The following is a 23,052-nucleotide window of genomic DNA, read 5'->3' as shown; positions in this document are numbered from 1 at the left end:
TTTTCTCAAAATAAAATTACTTCAAGAAAGAAATAAAAAAAAGAAAGAAGAAAAAGAAATATTGAAGAGATCACAAGTCGGAGATTTAAATGCTTGGATCCAATGAAACGAATAATAGTATTGAAGTAGGTGGATGGGTGGACCGAGGGGGAAAAAGGGGGGACCGTAGGTAGGATTCTCGTGGGTGGCCGAGTAGGTGCAGCTGGGCACCACGTGACCTCCTCAAGGACGCAGCCATTTTGAATGAAAATAACAAGCGCGCTCGATTTAATCGATTCCCATCATCTTTTGCAAATTATAATTTTCAAAAAGGAAAAATTCCTCTCCATAAAGAGACAATAAGAAGACGAAGAAGAAGAAGAAGAAAAACTATAATCATATGTAACAGTTAAAACTTGTCACGAAGAAACGATGAATTGACGATTATGAAATGATCATACCAAAGATCGACCCTTATAGCAATCCTTGTATATATGTATACAGCCGAGAATAATACCCGAGAAGAACGAAGATTCTCATCGCCTCGAGTGTTACATAACATGGACAATATATATCTATACATCCTTCTATCGAAGAAAAAAAATCCTTTCAGTAATAAACCCTTTTGTAAAAAAAAAGAAAATGACAATTAATCTTTTAATGTATTATTGTCAAATGATTTGGAATTCAGAAAAGATATTTGAATAGACGGAATTATCATTAGAGAGTCAAATTGTAAACTTTCTATTCCTTTAAGTGCTTTGCCTTTAAATGATTCATGAATACAAAGTGAATATAAGTGAAGAATTTACATTGTAAAATTTGGACAAGAATTACTCTTGGAGGAATGCTACAAAAAAGCTTCAAAAAAATGCTTCGAAACTTTTTTCCAAAGCAAAAAGAAAATTCTCTCTTTAAACCGCGAATTGAAAAAATATTACATCCAATTATCTGATAAGAAATAAATTAAAAAAAGACACTATAATAAATTAAATAAATACAATAGACAAAACAAAATAGATTAAATTAAATGAACTGAATTAAATAAATACAAAAGATAAAATAAAATCATTAAATAGAATTAAAAAAAATAAATACAATAAATTAAATTAAATGAAAAAAGTTAAATTAAATTAAATTAACTAAATAACAAGCTAAATAATTTAAAATTCCACTAAAATAATACTAATGATGATACGATATTTATGATAAATTAATAACTTTCTATTATTTACGAAAGAGGCGAAAAATTAATTATAACGTTAAGAGAGCAATTTCCTATTTAAAAAACTATTTTGACTTGTTTATTATTTTTAAGTAACGAAATACTCACTGTTTTCGATTAATATCTGAAGGTAACAATGACAGATAAATGTCGATTGGCGAAGAAACGAAATTAATGACCAAAGATTCATGTACATTGTTTTTGAGAAAACAAAAGACAAAGGTGTGGAAGACAGTAATTGTTTAACAAACAATAACTTTCAATGGAAATCACTGACAGAATCTGTTTACCCATCTCCTTTCAGTCTATATATTTCAAGTGACTCGAGAAATAAGAAGACCTTAAATTCAATTAAATCCTCGAATCTATCTGCAAACAAAAAAAAAGTAATCAATTATTCGATTTTCTTAGGGAACAATTTAAAATGTCTTTAAAATATTTCAAAGTAATTTTTAATTAATTTCCTTTCTTTCTTTATTTCCTTTTTTCTTTTTCTCTCTTTTTTTCTTTTTCTTTCTTTTAGATATTCTTAATAAATTTTTTTCATGATTTTTTTATTGATTTTTTATTGATTTTTTTTAATGACTTTGTTTAAAATACTTTTAACGAATTTTTTTTTTTAAAATCGTATATTTTTAATGAAATTACGAGGACATTTTTTTGAAAACAAAGAAAAAATTCTATAAAAAACGAAACCTTGTATTTTTATAAACTTGATAGTGAAACATGTTTATTTACTAACAAGAATTGTTAAAAACTTGCAATTTTATAAACTTGATATGAGAACAAGTTTATTTATACAAGAATTGTTAAAACCTTGCATTTTTATAAACTTGATATGAAACAAGTTTATTTACAAGAATTGTTATACAATCTGTAATCAGACATAGAATAAATAGCAACGCTTGGATGAATTGGTTGCTATGGTAATATTACTGAACAATCTCTCTCTCTCTCTCGCCAAGAAGAATAGATACCAAACACTAAAAGTTTAATAAAGCGGAAAGCAAGGACGCACTTCTTTTGTGACACAAATCACTTTTTTTTCCAAGCAAAGTTAAAAGACAATTCCTTAAGCTAATAGAAATTTTGACGCCTCTTTGTTTATTTCCAAAGATTTTTTTTCTTTTAAATATGTGGTGTTTGAATAAATAAATTATTTCCCTTACAAATAAAATATTTCTCTAAAAAATGAATTATTTTCCTTGCAAATAAATTATTTCTCTAAAAAATGAATCATTTCCCTAATAAATAAATTATTTCCCTAATAAATAATTATTTCCCCAATAAATAAATTAGTTCCCTCAATTTTTACACGAAAATTTGCCAATTTCCTCCTAATTTTGTCACACATTCGAAGAATTAATTTCCCTTCGGGAATAAAAAAAGCATACAAATGGAAATTAAATCCCAACAAAAAAGGGAATTAACGAGAGAGAAAAATGTGTGGAAAGAGATATTTTAAGAAAACTAACCCGTTTTTACCGAAAACGGTATCATTTATCGCAGGTTGACCAAATAAAGAGCTTCAACGATTCGACCTTACTTTCAACGAAATACTGTTTCGTAGGCGAAATTCCAGAAACGTGTCCTCAGTTTCAAGATTTGAAAGAACAACACTTTTTTTTACAGACTTGCCACTCCCACACGAACTATTCTTTTTAAACTCATGATGATACCTTTTCAGATAAGATTCTCGCACTAAATAAACTGTAGAATTCTTGTTCTCGAATATTATCCATTATTTGAAAACAAATAAAATTATATTGACCGAATTTAAAAATACTTCGTCAAAAATAAGTGAATCCACAAATATCGATGAGTCATTTAATTATAAAGAAAAATAATCCAATTAATAATTAACTTTTCGATTTTAGAATAATATTTTCTAATGTCAAATTATTAATGAATTACCAATAAGTAGTTGGAGAATTATTATTTCTATTTTTATTTTAATATTAATATTATTTTTTATTCTTCTTCTTCTTTTAATTATTATTTTTATTCTTCTTTTTATTATTATTATTTTTATTCTTCTTTTTTTTATTTTTCGTAAAAAAATCCTGGAAAATTCAAATTTATTCTTTTTATTATTACTATTATTTTTATTCTTCTTCTTCCTTTCATTATCATTTTTTTTTATTAATTACTAATTTTTATAGATTCTAACACAGTTTTTCACAAGAATTTTCTGATCCACAAGAATTTTATTTACGAATAGCCAAAATTTAAAATTTAAATTAACTGGAAATTATGTTTATTTAAATTATGAAAATTCTTAATAATTAATTCTAGAAAATTCTTAATACAAATAAATTATTAATCCATCAGTCAATTTTATCAACAACAAAAAATTTTGAAATTGACAAAAAATAATTTACTCCGAAAAGAAAGCAGTCAAAAAATGGGGTTTGATTATAAAAACAAAATTGTTTCCAAACGAATTAATCTGCTCAAATTAATATTTAATTAATTTATTGTAAATTAATTTTTTGTTAATTTATTCTTGTTGTTTTTCTAAATACCATGACTTCGAACAAAGTATTAGTCACTATTTTTCAATAACTATAAACGATTAGAGGAAATTTCGCAATAAACTCCAAATTTGGAAAAATCGAAGAAAAACTAGTCTCAATTAGGAAGAAATTCATCTAATAATTGTTTTCCTTGAAAGTGTAATTTTCCTGTAATATATACCTCGCCTATATGGATTCTGGATCTCTATAGTCTTCGGAGAAGAATCTCAGCACCTTTATATAAATACATATATAAAAGCGTTGATTTCTCTATTACGTAGATTTGATTATTATTTTTTTTTATACCCCGACAGAATCACCAAAAATTTATCGACTTTCAAATAGTCCAATTTCCGAAATCAATTCACAAAATCACTATTTGTCAATTTAAATACATGAATGAGAGAACATTAATATTGTAAATGATTTCATCTTGAGAATCATGGATAAAGTACTAGGTTTCTGCGGCGCGCACGACCGGCACTCGCGCTACTCTGCTGGCCTGCCGCGGTTTTCTGACAGTTTCCGAACACGCGATGTCAGTAGAGAAGGAGAGAATACCAAGTCTCACCGTGGCGAAGGGAGAGGGGGATTTTCACCGCGAGATTCATTATTAAAATATAGGAAATATGAAAATATTAATTTACCCTTTTCTTCTTAATAATCTGATGAAAATATTGAAGAGAAAAAAAAATTATTCAACATTTCTCTATGTCTTTTGTTTGGAAAATAATTTCAATTTTCTTAGCAAGGTATTTGAAAATTCTTACCTTGAAACACTATCTCGACGACTGAATAATCAGGATCATTAACCAACTTCTCCATTTGAAACTATCAATATTGATCAGTTCGGAATATGGCGAATACAATTGATGTTTCGAAACTGGATCCGGCTCCCTCTTCATCGTTAATTTATTCTGCGAATAAAATATTTTATTAGAATAGAAAATAGATGTAAATAAAATTTTTTGATTAAAATGTGAATAAAATTAAATCAACAAATAATAAATCTGACTAATAATAAAGTTCACTGATAAAATTAACTAATAATAAAGTTCACTAATAATAAATTTAACTAAATAATAATAAAATTGAGTACTAACAAAAATTAATAATAAATAATAACTAATGATTAAAATCAACTAGTAATAAAATTGACTAATAGTCATTCTTAGCAAGATTTTTATTAAAATTCTTTAAAATAATTGAATTGTTTTGAAGAATTTATTTCAATTTTCTTGAAAATATTGGAGTTTTTAAAAATATTTTTTACTGAAAAGTTTAAAAGTAATTCAATTTTATGAAGATTTTCTTTTAACTTTCTAAAATAATCGTGTTTATTATTAATTGTAATTAATAAATTTCCTATTAAATTATATAAAAATTTTGCGTAACAAATTAAATTTTTTTTTAAAATTTTATTAGAGTTCTTGTAAATAATTACATTTTTTTCAAGAATTTCATTAAATTTCGTAAAACTAATGACATTTGTTTAAATAATTTTATTTGAAAATCTGGAAAATAATTGAAATTTACAAAGAATTTTATTAAAAACTTTTGAGAACAATTGAGTTGCTTAGAAAAATTTTATTACAATTTTTAAAACTGTATTCTTAAAAAGATCTTATTAGAATTTTATTCTTATTTTTATAGAAAGAATTTTATCAAAATTTTTGAGATAATAATTGAATTCTTTGGAAGATTTTCATCAAAATTTTTAAAATTAATTGTATTTTTTCGAAGGATTTTTTTTGAAATTTTAAAAAATAATTGAATTCTTGACAAGAATTTTACTATTTATTAAAATAATTGAATTGTTTCGAAGAATTTTATCAGAATTCTTGAAAACAATTCAATTTTTATTAAAACTCTTGAAAATAATTGAATTTCTCAGAAGAATTTTAGTATTTACAAAAATAATTGAATTCTTGACAAGAATTTTACAATTTATAAAAATAATTGAATTATTTCGTAGATTTTTATCAGAATTGTTGAAAATAATTGAATTTAAATAATATTTTTAAAAATAATTGTATTCTTTCGAGAAATTTGATTAAAATTGTATTGAAAATAATTAAATTCCTACGAAACCTTTTATTATTTATGAAAATAATTGATTTCCTTTGAAGAATTTTATTTTTTTTACAAATAGAAAATAATTAGAAATAAAAATAATTCAATTGCTTGGAAGAATTTTATCTTAATTTTTGAAAGTAATTGAACTTTTTGAAGGAATTTTATTCAAAATTTCGATAATAATGATTTTTGAAAATAATTTCTTCAAAATTGTCGAAAATAATTGAATTTATATTCAAACTCTTGAAAATAATTGAATTTAAATAATATTTTAAAAAATAATTGTATTCTTTCTAGAAATTTTATTAAAATTGTATGGAAAATAATTGAAGTGTTCTAAAAAATATTATTATTTATTGAGAATAATAAAATTCTTGCGAAAAATGTTATTAAAATTTTTGAATAAAAATAAACAAGAATATTTAATTTTATCTACTTAATAAGTGAATTCTTTAAATTTTGAATTTATAATCGTTCAAAAATTGATGTTTATTCTGGAAAATATAAAGTTTTTTAATTTACAAAATAATAATAAATGCAATACGGCGTTCCGCGCGTATCATTTGCTAGTTAAAAATAAAATTGACTATTAAAACTGGTAATAAAGTTGACTAAAAATTAAATTGACTAATAATAAAATCAACTAATAATAAAGTTGACTAATAATAATTTAACTAATAATAAAATTGACTGATAATAAAATCAACTAAAAATTAAATTGACTAGTAGTAAAATTAACTATTAACTAATAATAAAATTGACTAATAATAAGATTAACTAATAACGAAATTGACTAATAATAGCAACGGAAAATATATTCTAAAAATAAAATAATAAATATTTAAATACTTGGAAATGTGCAAATACCTCATAAAAGCACCGGAAAACAATTCGAATTTAACTACGAATATTGTACGCAAAATAAAATTGCGCCTATTGTGAGAACAGAATTAAAAATAAAAATACATAAACAAGAAAAAAATGTATACCACAGTGATGATCATGATTCGCAACATCATGTAAAGATCCTTAAGTCAGCGCCAAGTTTGTCGGACAGACTTTTTGAGAAGGTCATACAAGTCCAATCAGGGACAAGTGGATTCAGGGATAACAGCGCTGAAAATCGGTCAGCAGGTCAGAGGCGGTCAGAGTCGTTCGCGGAGGCTGCCAACGAGACAGGTGACTTTTTTCTCATTCCATCTCACCTGTTCACATGAAATATTTCCATATAAGTACCTATAATTTCACACACATATAAACATTACAATAGAAATTATAATTATAGAGAATTTGAATATTCAATCGTTATATATTTTGTCTAGACAATCATTTTCAATATTATACAGCACACATTGCATTAGCACACAATAACGACTTTTTTGTTTTAATATACTATAAACTTTATAACCACTGACACAATTCTAATTCATCGCCGTAGCTTTTAAGAAATCAATAAATCAATAAAAAAATAAATTAATGCAAGATTCCAAATAAAAAATCAATAAAGATTAAAAATGAAAGAAACAATAAATAATAAATAAATCTAAAGAATGAAACAGCCAACAACATTAGGAATAAAAAAAACCAATAAACATTACGAATGAAAAAATCAAGAAACAATAATGAAGAATTCAAAATAGAATCGTATTGATATAATAAACGATTCAATTTATATTTACTTTCACTTAATAACTCTTCCGAGATATGAATTTCAAGTTGAAACTTAGATAATAGTGATGAAAGTTATAACATTAAATTAAAACTGAATAACTTCGTAATTATGTGAAGAAATATCATTTACAAGTTTTATATACTATTAGCTGGAGGAATATGAAAGTAGCTATTTTTCCTTATCTCAAACTTGAATTGAAGATTTTGCCGCGGGAATCTAATTATTGGATCAGAAATTAATTTATTTTATGACATAATGCTGAAACGACTATAATTATCCCATTCACTAAAAATCGAATAAATAAATATTTCCCAAAGAGTTTGTCGTCTAAAATTATAGTTTACATTAAAAAGCTATAAGTAAATCTTTTTAATAAACTTAAGCCTTTTTTTCAATTTGTTACGAAATTAATTTTTCCACCCTGCAAATAAACGAAAAGTATTATTTAACTTTAAAAAAGTACTAGAAAATTCTTACTACCTTTTTTAAATAAAATTAGCAATTTTAAAACTAATAGAATTTAAAAATTTTCTAATTAAAATTTTTGCTGAAAAACACTAAAAAATTCAATTTTGGAGAAATTACAAATAAATTTTCAAAAATTTTAATAAAATTTCACGAAAGGATTCAATTATTTTCTAAAATTTAAATAAATCCCAAACAGTTCAATTTTTTTTTAAATAGTAAAATCTTTACAAAAATCAATTATTTTCAAAACAATTTTAATTGAATTCCTCGGAAGAATAAAATTTTTTTTTTAATTTTTAACACATTTCAAAAAAATTCAATTTTTTTCTAAAATTTAAATAAATCCTTCGAAAAAATTTAATTATTTATATAATTGTAGTAAAATTCTTTGCAAGAATTCAATTAATTTTATAAATAGTAAAATTCTTTGCAGGGATTCAATTATTTTCAAAACAATTTTAATTGAATTCCTCGGATTAATTCAAATATTTTAAAATATTTCCATAAATTTCAATTATTTCCTAAAATTTTAATAAATTCTTCGAAACAATTCAACTATTTTTATAAATACTAAAATTCTTTGTAGGAATTAAATAATTTTTAATTCAATTTAAATAAAATTACACGAAAGAATTTAATTATTTTCAAAAATTTCCATAAAATTCAATTTCAACAAGAATTTAAAATTCTCTAAAAATAATTCAATTATTCTCAAAATACTTTTTAAATTCTATATAAAAATTAAATTACTTTCAATGCAATTTTTAAATATATTCGTAAAAAAAATTGAAAGAATAATTCAATTATTTTCAAAAAATAATAAAATTCTTGTGCTGAATTCAATTATTTTGAATTTAATTTTAATAACATTCTTTAAAGAAATTTAATTATTTTCGAAACAACTTTAATTGAATTTCTCGAAAAAATTTCACTATTTTCAAATATTTCTATAAAATTCTTTAAAAACAATTTAATTATTTCTTAAAATTTTAATAAATTCTTTGAAATATTTCAATTATTTTTAAAAATAGTAAAATTCTTCATAATAATTCAATTATTTCTAGAAATAGTAAAAATCCTTTGCGGAAATTCAATTCTTTTCAAAACAATTTTAATAAAATTCCTCGAAAGAATTTATATTTTCAAATAATAACATATAATTCATTTATTTTCTAAAATTTTAATAAATTCTTCAGAACAATTCAATTATTTTTATAAATAGTAAAATTCTTCGCAAGAATTCAATTATTTTCAATACAATTTTAATAAAATTCTTCTTCATAAAAATCAATTGCTTTCAAAATTTTCAATTAAAATTATTAAATTATTATTAATTTTTTAACTTTATAAAATAATTTTTAAGATATAACTCTATAACTATTAGGGTCGATAATTAAATTAAAAGCGTAAAACTAAAATTTAAATCTCTCACCAATTTCTTCACGTGCAATAAAAATTTTCGGATTAAGTGCGACGAATTTTAAAACGAATCCATTATTGAAATTTGAATATACATTCCTTTTTACAACTTTGTTAATTCATTCATTCCTTTCGAGAAAAAGAAGTAATTTCACTACAAGACTTCATTATTAAAATGATAAAAACTTGGAAATCTTTTTAAACTCATTCAAATGGATAGAAAAATAAACCGTTTACACGTGGAGGTTAGAATATTTTGATTCGACAATCTACACCATAATCATCACTTTTATAATTACTTCGAATATATTAATCAATATTTTCACCATTAACATCGAAAATACTTAATTTTCCCTACATTTACACTCCTCTAAGTATTCTTTTTGCACAAAATAAAAATTCGTAACGTATTTGCAACAAAATTTATGAAATTTATCAACTTTGTCAACATAATGAAATTAGTCACATTACTTCGATTTATCGATTCGAGTTATTCGATTAATTCACCATCGTTAGACACCTACCGGCACAAAGTAGAAACAGTAGAAAAAAACTTGTCGGTAAAGTTAATTTCTACAGAAAGAAAAAATGGAATATTATCAAAAATTGGAGATAAGTGTCAGTGCTAATATCGTGAATATTATTTAGAAAATTATCATCGAACAGTGTCGAAATTAATGTCAAGACTATAAAAAAATAGACGTCAAGTATTTCGGTAACAATTTCGTAAATATTGTTGAGAAAGAAAAGTGTCAAACTCCTCACAAGTGACAAGTATATATTATTCACTAACCTAACCTCAAAAATTGACAGTTGAAGCCAAACTGTCATGAAATAAATAAAGTTAATAATTGTTTAGCGATAATTTAGTGATATTGATTCCAATCTAAATAGAATTCGAATATAACAATTGTCAACGACTAGAATTTTCTAATAAAACAGCTCCGAAAATTAGTTTTTTTTTTAGTTGTCAATATTTTACTTTTTGGAGCAACAAAATAATTACTACGATTCAATAATATCTAATTAATACGATTATTACCAAAACAAAGTGAATAATAATATTGAGTACACGATAATATGTGTATAAAAATATTGATAATGATAACAAAAATCTCTGTATAATCAGCTGACAAACATCATAGAGGTAAAGTTCTCGGTAATATATACAGAAAACCCGAGTTGAAATTTCTCAAACGAAGGGAATTTTCTCTTGCTCGCGACTTTGGTTTTCAACTATTCGAGCACCGTCTGCTGTGGTGGTGAGGCAATTGACAGACTGAGGAAATGGGATTAGGTAAAAATCGCGTCGTCCAAGTGTAATTGGGGCGTGTACTTACCCAACAACAATTATCAAGTTTCGTATTAATTCGCCAAGTGACTCGAAACAAAAGTGATGAGAATTGCAATGTGATTCGTGATGTCCGGATAAAGTGCGTGCCGGCCCTTGACTGTGTTTCAGAAGTTAAGGCGGCCATTTTTACCTCCGCGATGCGGCAACGATCCGCCATTCCAAAGTCTACGGTGCCCTCGGGTGCATCTGGCTCCGGATCGACCTGGGTGCATCCTTACATCGACCGCGACGCGAGGAGGTCGGTCGAGGTCGCACCAAGATGAAGCCTCGTGAATCTCATTGACGAGTACGTGCGTGCGTTTTTTTTTTTTACGTGCGTACGTGCCGCGGAGTGCAGTGTGTGATTATCATAATATCATCAAAATAGTCACTCCCATTTTTTTGGGATAAAAAATAGAAGAAGTCTCAGTGCGTGATAAAGAAAAAAAGGGAAAAATATTAAAATTGTGTGGTGCGGGAAAATCTTTGCCTGTGGACACGACCAGTGCGATTGGATCGATGTGTTCGCGAATAGTGCATTCTTCCCAAAGGTGCTGATTTGTTATCGTCAAAAAGGATCATACGGGGGAGAGAGTAGTTTTTTTTTTATTTCCATTGTCCTTTGAGATTCTGTTTTTTTTTTTTTTTGCTAAAAATCAGAGAGGATGGAGATCGACACGAAGCAGAGAAATCAAAGAAATCGGCGACGCGAGCGAGCTCAGCGTATGCTCGCGCAAAGGGAAAGCCTGGCAAACGCGAAGCAACAGCAACAACAGCAGCAGCAGCAGCAGAGGCAACGACCCGACGAGGAGGACAGCCACAGTGGCGAGGACGAGGACCCCGGTGGCCTCGGTTTAGGACTCTCCAAGGGAAGTCATCCGAGGGATAACCATCCGAGACCTCCCAGGCCACCGCGGCCACCGAGGCCACGCAAAAAGTCCTCCCTCCAAGGTGCCTCACAGAAGGAGCCTCCATTTGAAGAGGACATTATCGACGGTTTTGCCATCCTCGCCTTCCGCACCTACGAGGAACTCGAGGTGAGTGCCCTTCGTCCTCGCAGTCTCTTCTCTCTCTCTCTTTCTTTCTCCCTTTTTCTCTCTCTCGCTTTCAAATTTTTTTTTTTCATTTTATCTCTCGCTCTTTCCTTCCTTCCTTCCTTTTCTTTTACGCGACCTTACGCTTACGGTTGTTGCGCCACCCAAATCCCCTCAGATTTTTACTGATCTCTCTCTCTCTCTCTCACTCACTCTTTTTTTTTGGGGGGGGGAGTGGGAGAGAATTTTCCGATTGAGCGAATCTCCGACGAGGAAGGGCGATTCGCTTATCGAGCACCGAGGTTTTATACTTCCAGAGAGAATATAGGGAGTCTGTATGGGAAGATGAAGAAGATGAAGAAGAAGAAGAAGGAATTTACAAGGCACACACAATTTTGGAACCTGGTATTGATTGGCGACAGAGTTGAATTATTCCTGATTGCTACCCTCTTGTGTACTGCATTTTTTTCCCCCCTTTTTTTTTTGTTTGTTGATTTCAAACAGCTGCAAAGAAGGAAAATATAATTTTTTATTTTTGCTCATGAAAAAAAAGTGTCAAACAGTGAGGATGGAAAAAAATAAATGAGAGGAGGTTGTTTAATTGACGTACAAAGAGTTTTATGAACTTGACATGAGAAAAAAATTAAACAATAAACAAAGAAGTGAGAGAGATAGGATCTTATCAAAGAGCAACATTATCGGATTTGATCAAAATCGCATCAGACATGTGCATTGTGGAATTAAAAATCGAGATTCGTGCTTGGATAAACGAGAGAGCAAATGTTTTGTTTAGAATTTCTGAATGAGGCACAAATTCTTTCCCATTAAGACATTTTTATGTTTAGAATTTAGAATAAAGTTTCTAAACGTTCCAAAAATTGCGTAATTTACAATTTAGAGGGGTTTCTTTTTAATTTTTGTTCTTTTTTCACATTCCTAATGTTTTGAGGGAAAATTTATCTTGAATAATTGAAATTTAGTCAAATTTAATTGAAAAATAATTAATTTTTTCAAGTATTTTGTCAGAATTTTTGAAAATTAACTTTTGAAGAATTGTAATTGCAAATTCTGAATGAATTATCAAAAATTTTAATGAAAAATCTTTAAACGTAAATTTAAAAATGAAAATTAATTTTATTAAAATTCATCAAAAAATTAATTAGTTTTTTAAATAATACAAAAACTCTTTTAAGAAATTCAATTGTTTTTGAAAAATTACATTAAAATATTTTTAAAAACTACCTAATTCTTAGAATTATATTAGAATTAAATTAAATTTCATAAATTTTACTCATTTTTCAGTGCAAAAAGTTTTGTCAGGGAAAATAATTTTAATGTCAGTAAATTGTCAGGGAAATTTTTTCTCGTTTTTTTGAATTTGCCTCATTAGTCAAAAGTAAAAGAAGTAAAAAAAGACTTACCAATAACTGCACTTTTCTTCTTCATTCCTTTATTCGTTTTCTTTCCCCAAAAATTTGAAATGACTTTGCTCCGTGAAGATTTTGAAGAATTTCGAAACACTCTGGAAAAAAATGTATTTTTTCATTAAGAAATCAAAACTTGAGCTAAAAATTTGTATCTTACATTATAGGTTGCAGTCTGTTTTGCACAGTTTTCCAAAAAGTATCAAATTGATCAAAAAGTGGATCAAATTAATACCAAAATTTGAAATATTTTTGATTATACATACTTTTGATTTGATCCCCATTTTTGATATCAATTCGTTGCCATTTGATACTTTTGAGTAAACAGTGTAGTCATTAACCTTCGAATTAATTTAACTTGACAGAAATTTATAAGCACTTTTTAATATCAAAAAATGAAATTCTCATATATAAAAAGTCATCAATTTTTGAATAATCTTCATTATTGACATTATCTCCCTTGTGTGGGAAAAGAAAACACATTTCATTGAAGGAAAAATCAATGTTAGAATGTAATCAGTCTTGCACTGACCTATTTTAAGAACAGTGTGAGAGAGAGATTTTCTGTATATCAAAAAGCATTCATAACATTTAGTTGCCGCCGTCAATCTTATAAACGTCAAATATAAGAATTACTGTATAAAAGGATCAACAATATTCACTAAATTCTATAATAGAATAATATACTTTCCCGCAAGCGTGAGAAGAATTTAAAAGAAATTTATTTATATTTTGCCATTTATTATTATTTTACACGATCCCAAAAGTTCCGAATGATTCAAATTAACGAAACTCAGTGCCTTGTTCAAAATTTAATCTTTTGTTAGGTACAATTTTTTCCTAATATCAAAATAAGTTTCTAAATGTAAAAAAGTGTTTAAATTAAATTTTGTCTAGATTTAATTATTGCAATCGCAGTAATTACCAGTTTATGAAAACATCGAGAAAATATAGTTACAAACACTCCGTTCAAATACTTCCTATCCATAACTTGTGGATCTTTAAGAAACAACTAATTTTCTGAAAACTAAATGATAATTATGATAAAATTAGGATATATAATTACGTCAAAACAAATTAACTTCTCGAAGACAGATTTTCTCTTAATTAGTAAAATTTCCCTCCTCTAAATAAATGTTCTCTATACCAGAAAAATAAATTTCCGGTTTTTAAAGTTTTGTCGCTTGCACTTAATTAGCCGCATGTTACTTGAGGCAAATTTATAAATAATACCCACCCCTCCGAATAAAGTAAAATTTACCAACTTTCTTTCTCAAGTTTTTGTATACATATATATAAGCTTATATTATATATTATAAATATTCAAGAAAGTAGAAAGGAATTCGTTATGAAATCAAGATATAGTTTGAAAAAAGAAGAAGAAGAAAAATGCTTACAAACATTTTTAAAGAATAACAAGGAAGACGGATTTCGAGTGTAATGAAAATTTGCAATAACTTTTTCAAGATTAATCGCACTGCTGGAACTGAAATATCTTTCATGTCGCATTTTATGAATGACAAGTAGTAGTCTAAAAGCCTTAAAGATAAATTCACAAAAGCTGAATACACGTCACTTTAAAAACTGCGATAAGCAAAAGTATATAGAAACTTTTATCACAAAAAACATAAAAAGCGAAATTTTAAATCGTAATAGCAATAAATAAAAATAATGGCAATACTAACCGTAGAAATAATAACAAAGTAATAATAAAAAAGCAAAAATAATAATAAAAATAATAATAGTAACAATAATAATGATCCACAAGTTTCGATATCTCTAAATTTTTGAACGATAAATGCCAATATTTTTGGTAAACTTTTTGGTAATACTTACTTGCTAATACTTTTAATTTGTATTTTATTGAAAAATATTATTTTGCGTATAAAGAAACGTAATTTTTAACTATTAACAAATTTTGACTAAAACTATATTCACATTCGAATCCTTTTTAACTGAATTTTAGCATTTTAAGTCATAAAATCTAATCTAGTTTTAGACATAAAATCTAGTTTCAATAAGTTTCAAAATAAGAGGCTTTACAATAATTTTAGGTTTTGAAAATGTTTTTTTAAAGATTGAAAAGTAGTCTATTTTTAAATTTTAAACTATATGGATTTGGTAATTAAAACAATGCGGTTTTGTAATAACATATAGGACACAAGATATCTCCAAGACAACATAAAGAATATTAAAAATATTCAAAAATGTTTAAAAGAAAAATTTCACAAATGAAATATAAAATGAAACAAGTGGAGCAAATATTCCTTTGATAATAAAGAACACAAAAAAAAATGGCAGTCGACATAAAGAAAGAGCCAATGGTTAAAAAAAAAAAAAAAACAAAAGAAGAAGAGAGAAAGAAAATTTTTTTTTTTGAAGAAGGGAAATTTCAGTCTTCCCTTCCTTTAGGTAATAGAATAAAAGAAATGCGGAAGTTTGCACTGTAATCATAAAGAGGGTACATTAAAACATGCTTAAAAAGCAGTACAACACACATGCTATCTTTGTATGTATATTGAAACCATACCGAGCATGAAACAGGATACCATACACGCAAATATGGCGCACGTATATAATATTAATATATGTACCTACACACATTTATATTATTATAATAATACAAGAAAAAAAGCGTGTAAACTTGTGTCAGAGTTCATTAACGACAATATGTAATTTATTCAAATGAAAAATCTAAGTTTCCATCACATCAGAGAGAATAAAAAGGGAATATACAAGTATATAAAATCTTAGAGTTGTGTGTGAACGACTTTATACTTTTTCAAATAAAAAATGAGAATTTATAAAAAATGCTGCAAAAAAAAAAATTGGACGTAATTATAAAGTTGTAAAAAAACGAGAATATGTAAAGTTGGATGCATTATGAAAAGTAACAAAGTCGCGACGGAGTAATAATTAAAAAAATAATTTATAAGCAATTGACTTATAGACAAAACATGACGATTTTTTTTTTATAAAAAAAACGTATATTAACGTTTTAATCAAACAGTGCGTGGAAATAGTACTAAAAAAAACTCACATAGAGGAAAATTCGAGAAAATTGTTATTGAATAATTTTATTATGAATTTTAATAATAAGAATTTGGAATTATAGTTATTGATTAACTAGAGTCAATTAGTTATTGACCCTAGGTACTAAAACAAGTGAATTTTAATATTTTGATCTCTAAAAACTTCAAATAATATAGTTTTCGACGCTAAGCTAACGACACTAACTTCAGGGACATTGCAATAAAAATTCAATTTTAATTAAACTCCATAACTAATTTATAATAAATATATAATCAATTTCAGTGCTAAAAATTCAGTTTCGAGAAACAAACAAATTCCGAACTTTAGGATCATTAAAAAAAAATTGCTTGGAACTAAAATACTTTTAGTACGCAATATGCAATTTAACAAATTCATTCAATGTTCATATTTGCCATTTAATTTTAATGGGGAATTTTTTTGTTTGCAATTATATGCAAATTGTTAAATCATTTCTCCCACTATTCTCTAGGAGAATTGAATAAATTTAATTGATAAATCAGTTTGAATCGTGTGTCAGAGTTAATTATGTGCTAAATAGAATAATTCAATGCTCAAATGGTTTTGCTTTGGAAACAATTGTTTTCGTGTTCAAATACATATAAAATTAGTATATTCATGATTCAGTGAAACACAATTAAATATAAATATACGTATACACACACAAATTATAGTTTACCTTAATATAAAAAATAATTTTCTTCTCTCTAATTATATGTTTCATAATCTATTTTGTTTTTTAATTTTTTTCATTTTATTTTCATGCATATTTTCTAACTTTTTTTTATTTTATTGGTAAAAATATAAAATATAGAAATTTGTTCAGAGGAAAGTGCATCATCCGAAAAAGTTGTTTGAGTGATTATAATTCAATTTCACTGCGAGAGAATATTGCATATAAGGCAGTGGATTCTTTTTTGGCATTTCCCCCCCCCCCCCCTCTTCGATTAATCATCGTTCTCAATTATTTCCACTCATGAAACTATAACGTTTAATCCCCTTGTAAAAATTGGTTTTTCATTCAAATAACATAAACTTTTTAACATTGTTTTTCTATTGGAGAAAAAAAAATTAATTGAATATAAATAAAAATATTGCATTATTGCTTTTATTTTTATCTAAAAAAAAAAAGAAATAGGTTCTTTGCAATAACGATTGAAAAACAAGAAAGAAAAATAAATCACTTGAAAGAAAAGAAGCAGAAAAAATAGCAATACACTTTCAAAATGTTTATGATATTAATTTAAAACTTTCATCTCAATAAATTATTGCCGAGCAATCACGATATTGATTTAATGAGAATAATAATTTATCAATTCAATTATTTAACTTAGTAATTGATAGTAATAATGATAATAATGATAAAAATAATAATTCTGATAGCAATAATAATAATAATAAGAAAATAATAATTATTATAATATATAATCCTAAACATTTGAACGTTAAAACAGTAGACGAAATTTATTTATTTCTTCTTCAAAATAAATTTATTTTACAATAATTATGCATCGCTATCAAAAATAATTATTTATATAAAGTTTTTAAATATAAAATCGAAGTTTCTAATTTTTATTGCAAAAAAATTAATCATAAAATCAAAGTAAACAAAATAATAAATAATTGAAAATATTGAATGAACTAATTTATAAATTATTATTGTTTGATCGATAAATAATATTTATACCCATTAGTGCACTGATTCTAATTAATGCTATACTAATTATTAAAATTACATATTGCTGCTTGAAATTGTAAATAGGAAATTAACTTTAATTGCAGAGATTATATTTCTTCGTTAATATAAACATGAATACAAAATAGAAAAAAAATTTGTATACTTAAAAAAAGTTCAGACAACTTTACAAAGTTTAATAAATTTTTCAAGTACAAGAGAAAATATATTTATATTTACTATATAACACAATAAAATTTGTCATAAAACGTTTTTGTGTTGGCAATTATTTTTTTTACGTTTAATAAAAAGTGTAGCATTTCTTTTTCTATTGTTCTTTCATTACTTTTTTTTCAATAAAGAGAAAAATAATCGCATATTAAAGTATCGATTCGTAATAATTAATATGACCGCATTTATAGTTTGTTGTTATAATAAGTATTACGATTTTTAAGTATTGCAACTTTTAAGTATTACGAATTTTAAGTATTACGATTTTTAAGTATTACGAATTTTAAGTATTGCAATTTTTAAGTATTAAAATTTTTAAGTATTAAAATTTTTAAGTATATCGTTTATAGGTATTGAAATTTATAAGTATTATTATAATTTATTGCAAGCATCATAATTTACAAAGTAAGATTCAATTTTGTTTGCAATGCTATTGCATTTAATAGAAATCATAAATATTATCTTTGCAATGAACACATATTATACATTATAAACAGTATTATTATATTTTCATTTCATTTTGATATGAAGCGAACCAAATCGATCTGCTTTTATCCGTTATAAAATATTTGCGCTCGCGACTTTAATAAAAAAAAAAAGAAATATTTTTGCTTCTAATTATCTAAATTTAAAATCTTTGTAATCATTTCACGTTTCCGCTATTTACTATGCGGTATTTAATTATGCTTTGATATTCTCTGCGGCTTTTAAAAAAACGAATCATCTACATTTTCATATGTTTTCTTTTTTTTTTTGTTCGCGCAGTTAAATCCATTCATTTTTTCTTTTATTTTTTTTATTTTTTGTTCATGTATCATTAAGTGTCTGTAAATTATTTACGACTTGAAAAATGAGTATTAAACCTAATTACTCAGGCAGTATATCTACCTAGTATTTTATTAGATAAAATGGGTATTTTAGTGCTTGGAGAAGCGAGTTAAATTGTTATATCCACTTTATAATGAATTACTACACGAAAATGTATAAATATTATTCAAAAATGCAATAAAAATATAATTTTGCCAAGATTTTCACTTTTGGACTCGTTTTTTCTAAAAAAAAAAACACAACAAAAAAGCGATAGTTCCGTCAGGAAGATAAAAAAAATGATAATGAAAATAAAATTACTATATTATTATAACAGTAATTTTAAATAATAATAATAATATTTAAATAAATTTTAAGTTTATAAATTTTCCATTTATAAAAAATTCTCCATAATTTTCTTAACTGATAAACGATAAAGAGACAATATTTAATATTAAAATATTAAAATATAGTTAAAGTAAAATTTCTGCGTATGCCTTGCGGTCAAAATATTAAATCAAAATTATTAGAATAAAATAAAATATTATAAATGGCTTTAACACTTTATATTTTATTAAAATATTAAACAAATTACAATTAATTGTCAGTAAAGCATCATAAATTCTTTAAAAACGTTTAGAAAATAAGTCAACCAAGCGCCTTTTTCGTTTATATAAAAAAAACCTTTAAATGCCTTTTTCCAATTTATAATTTCAGCCTTGACATCATTTAACAATTCTTTTTATTCAAATTTCTCACATATATTATGAATATAGCTTTACAATTATCGTGTATTCTATTCAATATATTATAATTATCATATTTTATTATCATTATTAATATTATTGCTGCAGTTATTACTATTATTATTATAATTAATATTTGCTGTTTGTGAAAACCGCTTTTTAATTATTTTGTAACGAAAAAGGCCTCAATACGAAAAACTGTAATATTTAGGTATTATTTTATTACAAAATAATAATAATTAGGCATTAAAAACTTATTATTTTTATTATTATTATTATTATTATTATTATTATTGTTGTTGTTATCATTATTATTGTTACTGTTATTACTATCATTATTATCATTATTATTATTACTATTATTATTGCTCTTTTATTACTATTATTATATCATCATCATTTTTATTATTATTACCATTATTATGATTATATTTTTAATAAACAATGTTTTCGATAAATATTTAGTATACAAACATTATTAAAAAAAACAAAAATACACAAATTTGTGAAAAACAAAATTTTTTCGTCAGAGATAAAAAAAAAATATATTTTTTTCATATTCCACATTTTAAATATATTCATGTTTAAACAATTTATCAAATATAATTTGTCATTCAATAAGTACCTATATAACATAACATCTGTGTTTTCTTAAATAACTTAAGTTATTCGAAACTTAGATATATAGAAAATGGTCTGCTTATAAAATCAAAAAAAAAAAAAAAAGAAGAAAGAAAGAAAGAAAAAAAATTATATGGAGAATTTGCCGCATGAACATATTTATATATACCGGTTTCCATATCAGTAAATTCTGCCCTTAAAAAGACTATGAGAACGAGTCTTACATTCTTAATGAACGCGAGTATATATATTTTTTGTTTGGGGAATGTCGTTTTTCTCTTTACAAGTGTAACTTACACGGTTTGTCATTTTGATACCAATTGCCAGCCAGCCAGCGTAAGACTGGTTTTGGCAGGTGAATCGATTGTTTTCCAATCGATATATAATAAACCATATTACGAAAGGAGTTTTGTGGCTTTAAAAAAAAAAATTGCTCGAAAAAAGAGTATATAGGAACTAACGCTATATATTGAAACATTGCTACAAAACTTGTTATACACAAAGAAGAATAAAATTCTATTAAATTTTTAAAGAAATGTTTTTGTTAATTTTTCCAAGAATTATTAAGAACTTTCAAATATTTTTCAATTGTGTTAAAAACGGTTCTTTTTGATACTTTTGTTTAATTTTTGCTAAAATAAAAATTTTGTTCGAAAGAAACCCATATAATATATATTTTTCGGCTAATTTAATCGTCTGTAGAGCATATATAGTGAGTGTATAGTTTATAAATTATAATTCGAAACGTAATCATTCGACCGAAACGTTTCGAGTGAGTTTTTATTTTAATGAAATCCTGTTTTTTTGACAGCAATACATATAGATATATAAACGTGATGTTTAAAACAATTCAGAGTCTCGGGGTCTAAACAAAAAAGTAGTTTTCGAGATAGAGAAAGTTAGACTCTTCTGTTGGCCAAAATATAAAAAGAGAGGAAGAAGTATATATTGTATATTTATATAGCTACTCTCCAAGTTTCAAGTATTTGTTGAAAACTAACTCGTCCAGTTTACTTATTCCTCTCGTTGCGATAACGAAGTTTCTGTTTTAGTGAACGTTTCTAAATTTTTTTCTTCTCTTTTTTTTTTGAATTATATCACTTGAAAATTGAAATGAAGAAAATTGTCCCATTTCTCTCTATGATGTATATTTTAAACCGAACAGAATAGTCTTTTATTTTTATACAAAAGAGACAAAATCGATTTTTAATCACACGAAACTTTGTGTGAATAATTAAGCGAAAACAGAATTTACAGACTGGGAATATCGGATTTTTTAATTATTACAATTATTTTTGCATAGGTATTAATTAATTATGTATTATTAATTATATATTATACACTTCTTTCCATGTAAGATACTACAAAAATTTTTAGCTGTACTGTAATTAAAGATTTAGTTACAATGGATTAACTTTCAAAAATTAACTAAATTTTTGAGATTCTATTGATAGAACTGCCAAATAAGGTCCTTTATCCAGCTATATTTGTACTCATATTTAATCAATATTCAACAATGGAAAATAAATAAAGAGTTGATGAATAATTACCCACTACGTCTGGGGCAAAATTTATGTGATGGTAGTTATTTATGTTCACTTTCACTGCATACACTTGTTTCTCATGTGCGGAGATTCAATAAACAAATTGAAAAAAATTGTTATTTATCATTATTGAAAATTTCTTTGTAACCATTTTTCATAACTTTCAAACTCTATAGTAATGCTTCTTAAATATTTATAACTTAAGAAGTGACTTCTAAACGAGTTCTCACTTTTGATTCCTTACTCTTACTTTTTGTTCCTTTCGTTAAAAGCAAATTTCCTTAATTGGTAATAGTTTGCTAATTTAATACTATTTGTTTAATATTTAAGAATCAAAGTTAAATGACAATTTTTTTTGATACACTGCACTGATAGTCTAATTGATTTCTAGAGACATAATTAACTAATAACCTTGATAACGTAAAACCGTTTATTATATGTACCTGTGTACGCTATAATCAAAGTCTTAACAAACAATTATTTATGGTTCAATGCAGAAATAAACAATAAGTGAGAAGGTCGTAATTCTCATTGATAACGGTAGGCTAATGAGTTTGCTCAAAGCTTTTTTTTTAATGCTTATTTCGCCTTTTTCTATTGTCTCCAAGACATGGTTTTTTTCACAACGTTCCAAAAAATCTATCGACTGAAAACAGTTTTTGGTTCACAGCTATAATTGTTTTAAAAAAACCACCATTGTTCGAATAACCACCGTTTTTTTAACACCTGCTTTTTACGGACCCAAATGTATTATAGAAATTTCCGTTTAAAATTTGTTTCTTCATTTCATTACCAAAAGAACTATGTTTCAAAGTCAATGATCATCATCAGTCGGAGTTTGAAAAAGTTTTCTTCCCTTTTCGGATGATTGTACGTGAAAGTTTTGACCAATTGGATATTATTTTCTTGTTGGAATTTTTTTTTCCTGACTGTACAACATACATACAAGCACACAGAGTGGGTATGCCAACAAACCAACTACTGTGCCGGAGTGTAATAATATAGAAGTAGTATTTGTGAGAGAGACCATATTCGTCTCAAAATAAAGGCTCTCTCGAAAGCCATGCTACTATATACCGATGTGAAATCTTTTCCACGCTTTTTCACCGAGAAAGAGAGAGAGAGAGAGAGAGAGAGAGAGAGAGAGAGAGAGAAGAATCTTTTGTGTGTTGAACTCCACCCCTGCCGCAGAATTACCTGGTTGTCGTTGTGTTGATCTTACCCAAGATCT

The 23,052-nt window shown here is 25.7% G+C and overlaps 2 protein-coding genes across 10 annotated transcripts in view; one reads left to right on the top strand and one right to left on the bottom strand.

The window, feature by feature from the left end:
• LOC122510350 (homeobox protein 2) overlaps positions 1-9,530 on the bottom strand; it is a 42,863-nt gene extending 33,333 nt beyond the window's left edge. Inside the window, exons 1-3 of one of the 5 annotated variants that reach the window (XM_043624926.1) lie at positions 9,369-9,530; positions 6,786-7,001; positions 4,491-4,637 (exon numbers count right to left, since the gene is read on the bottom strand). Coding sequence is in view for 2 of the 5 variants with exons in the window: in XM_043624921.1 (XP_043480856.1) it covers positions 1,313-1,400 (88 nt within the window). In the remaining 3 variants the exon portion in view is untranslated. Of the gene's footprint in view, positions 1-1,312; positions 1,574-3,901; positions 4,233-4,490; positions 4,638-6,785; positions 7,002-9,368 lie in introns of those variants that run through there. The other 4 variants (XM_043624921.1, XM_043624923.1, XM_043624922.1 and 1 more) reach the window with 4 other exon arrangements.
• Positions 9,531-9,945: 415 nt separating this feature from the next.
• The window catches only part of LOC122510347 (autism susceptibility gene 2 protein), a 38,602-nt gene continuing 25,495 nt past the window's right edge, over positions 9,946-23,052 (top strand). For all 5 annotated transcript variants that reach the window (XM_043624919.1, XM_043624917.1, XM_043624918.1 and 2 more), the window contains exon 1: positions 9,946-11,725. In XM_043624919.1, coding sequence (XP_043480854.1) covers positions 11,354-11,725 — 372 coding nt within the window. In that variant the 5' untranslated portion in view covers positions 9,946-11,353. The remainder of the gene's footprint in view (positions 11,726-23,052) is intronic.

Source organism: Leptopilina heterotoma, unplaced genomic scaffold (assembly GCF_015476425.1).
Source record: "Leptopilina heterotoma isolate Lh14 unplaced genomic scaffold, ASM1547642v1 Lhet_68, whole genome shotgun sequence".
In the NCBI taxonomy this organism is placed as follows: domain Eukaryota; kingdom Metazoa; phylum Arthropoda; class Insecta; order Hymenoptera; family Figitidae; genus Leptopilina; species Leptopilina heterotoma.
This window is presented reverse-complemented; position numbering and strand designations above follow the sequence as displayed.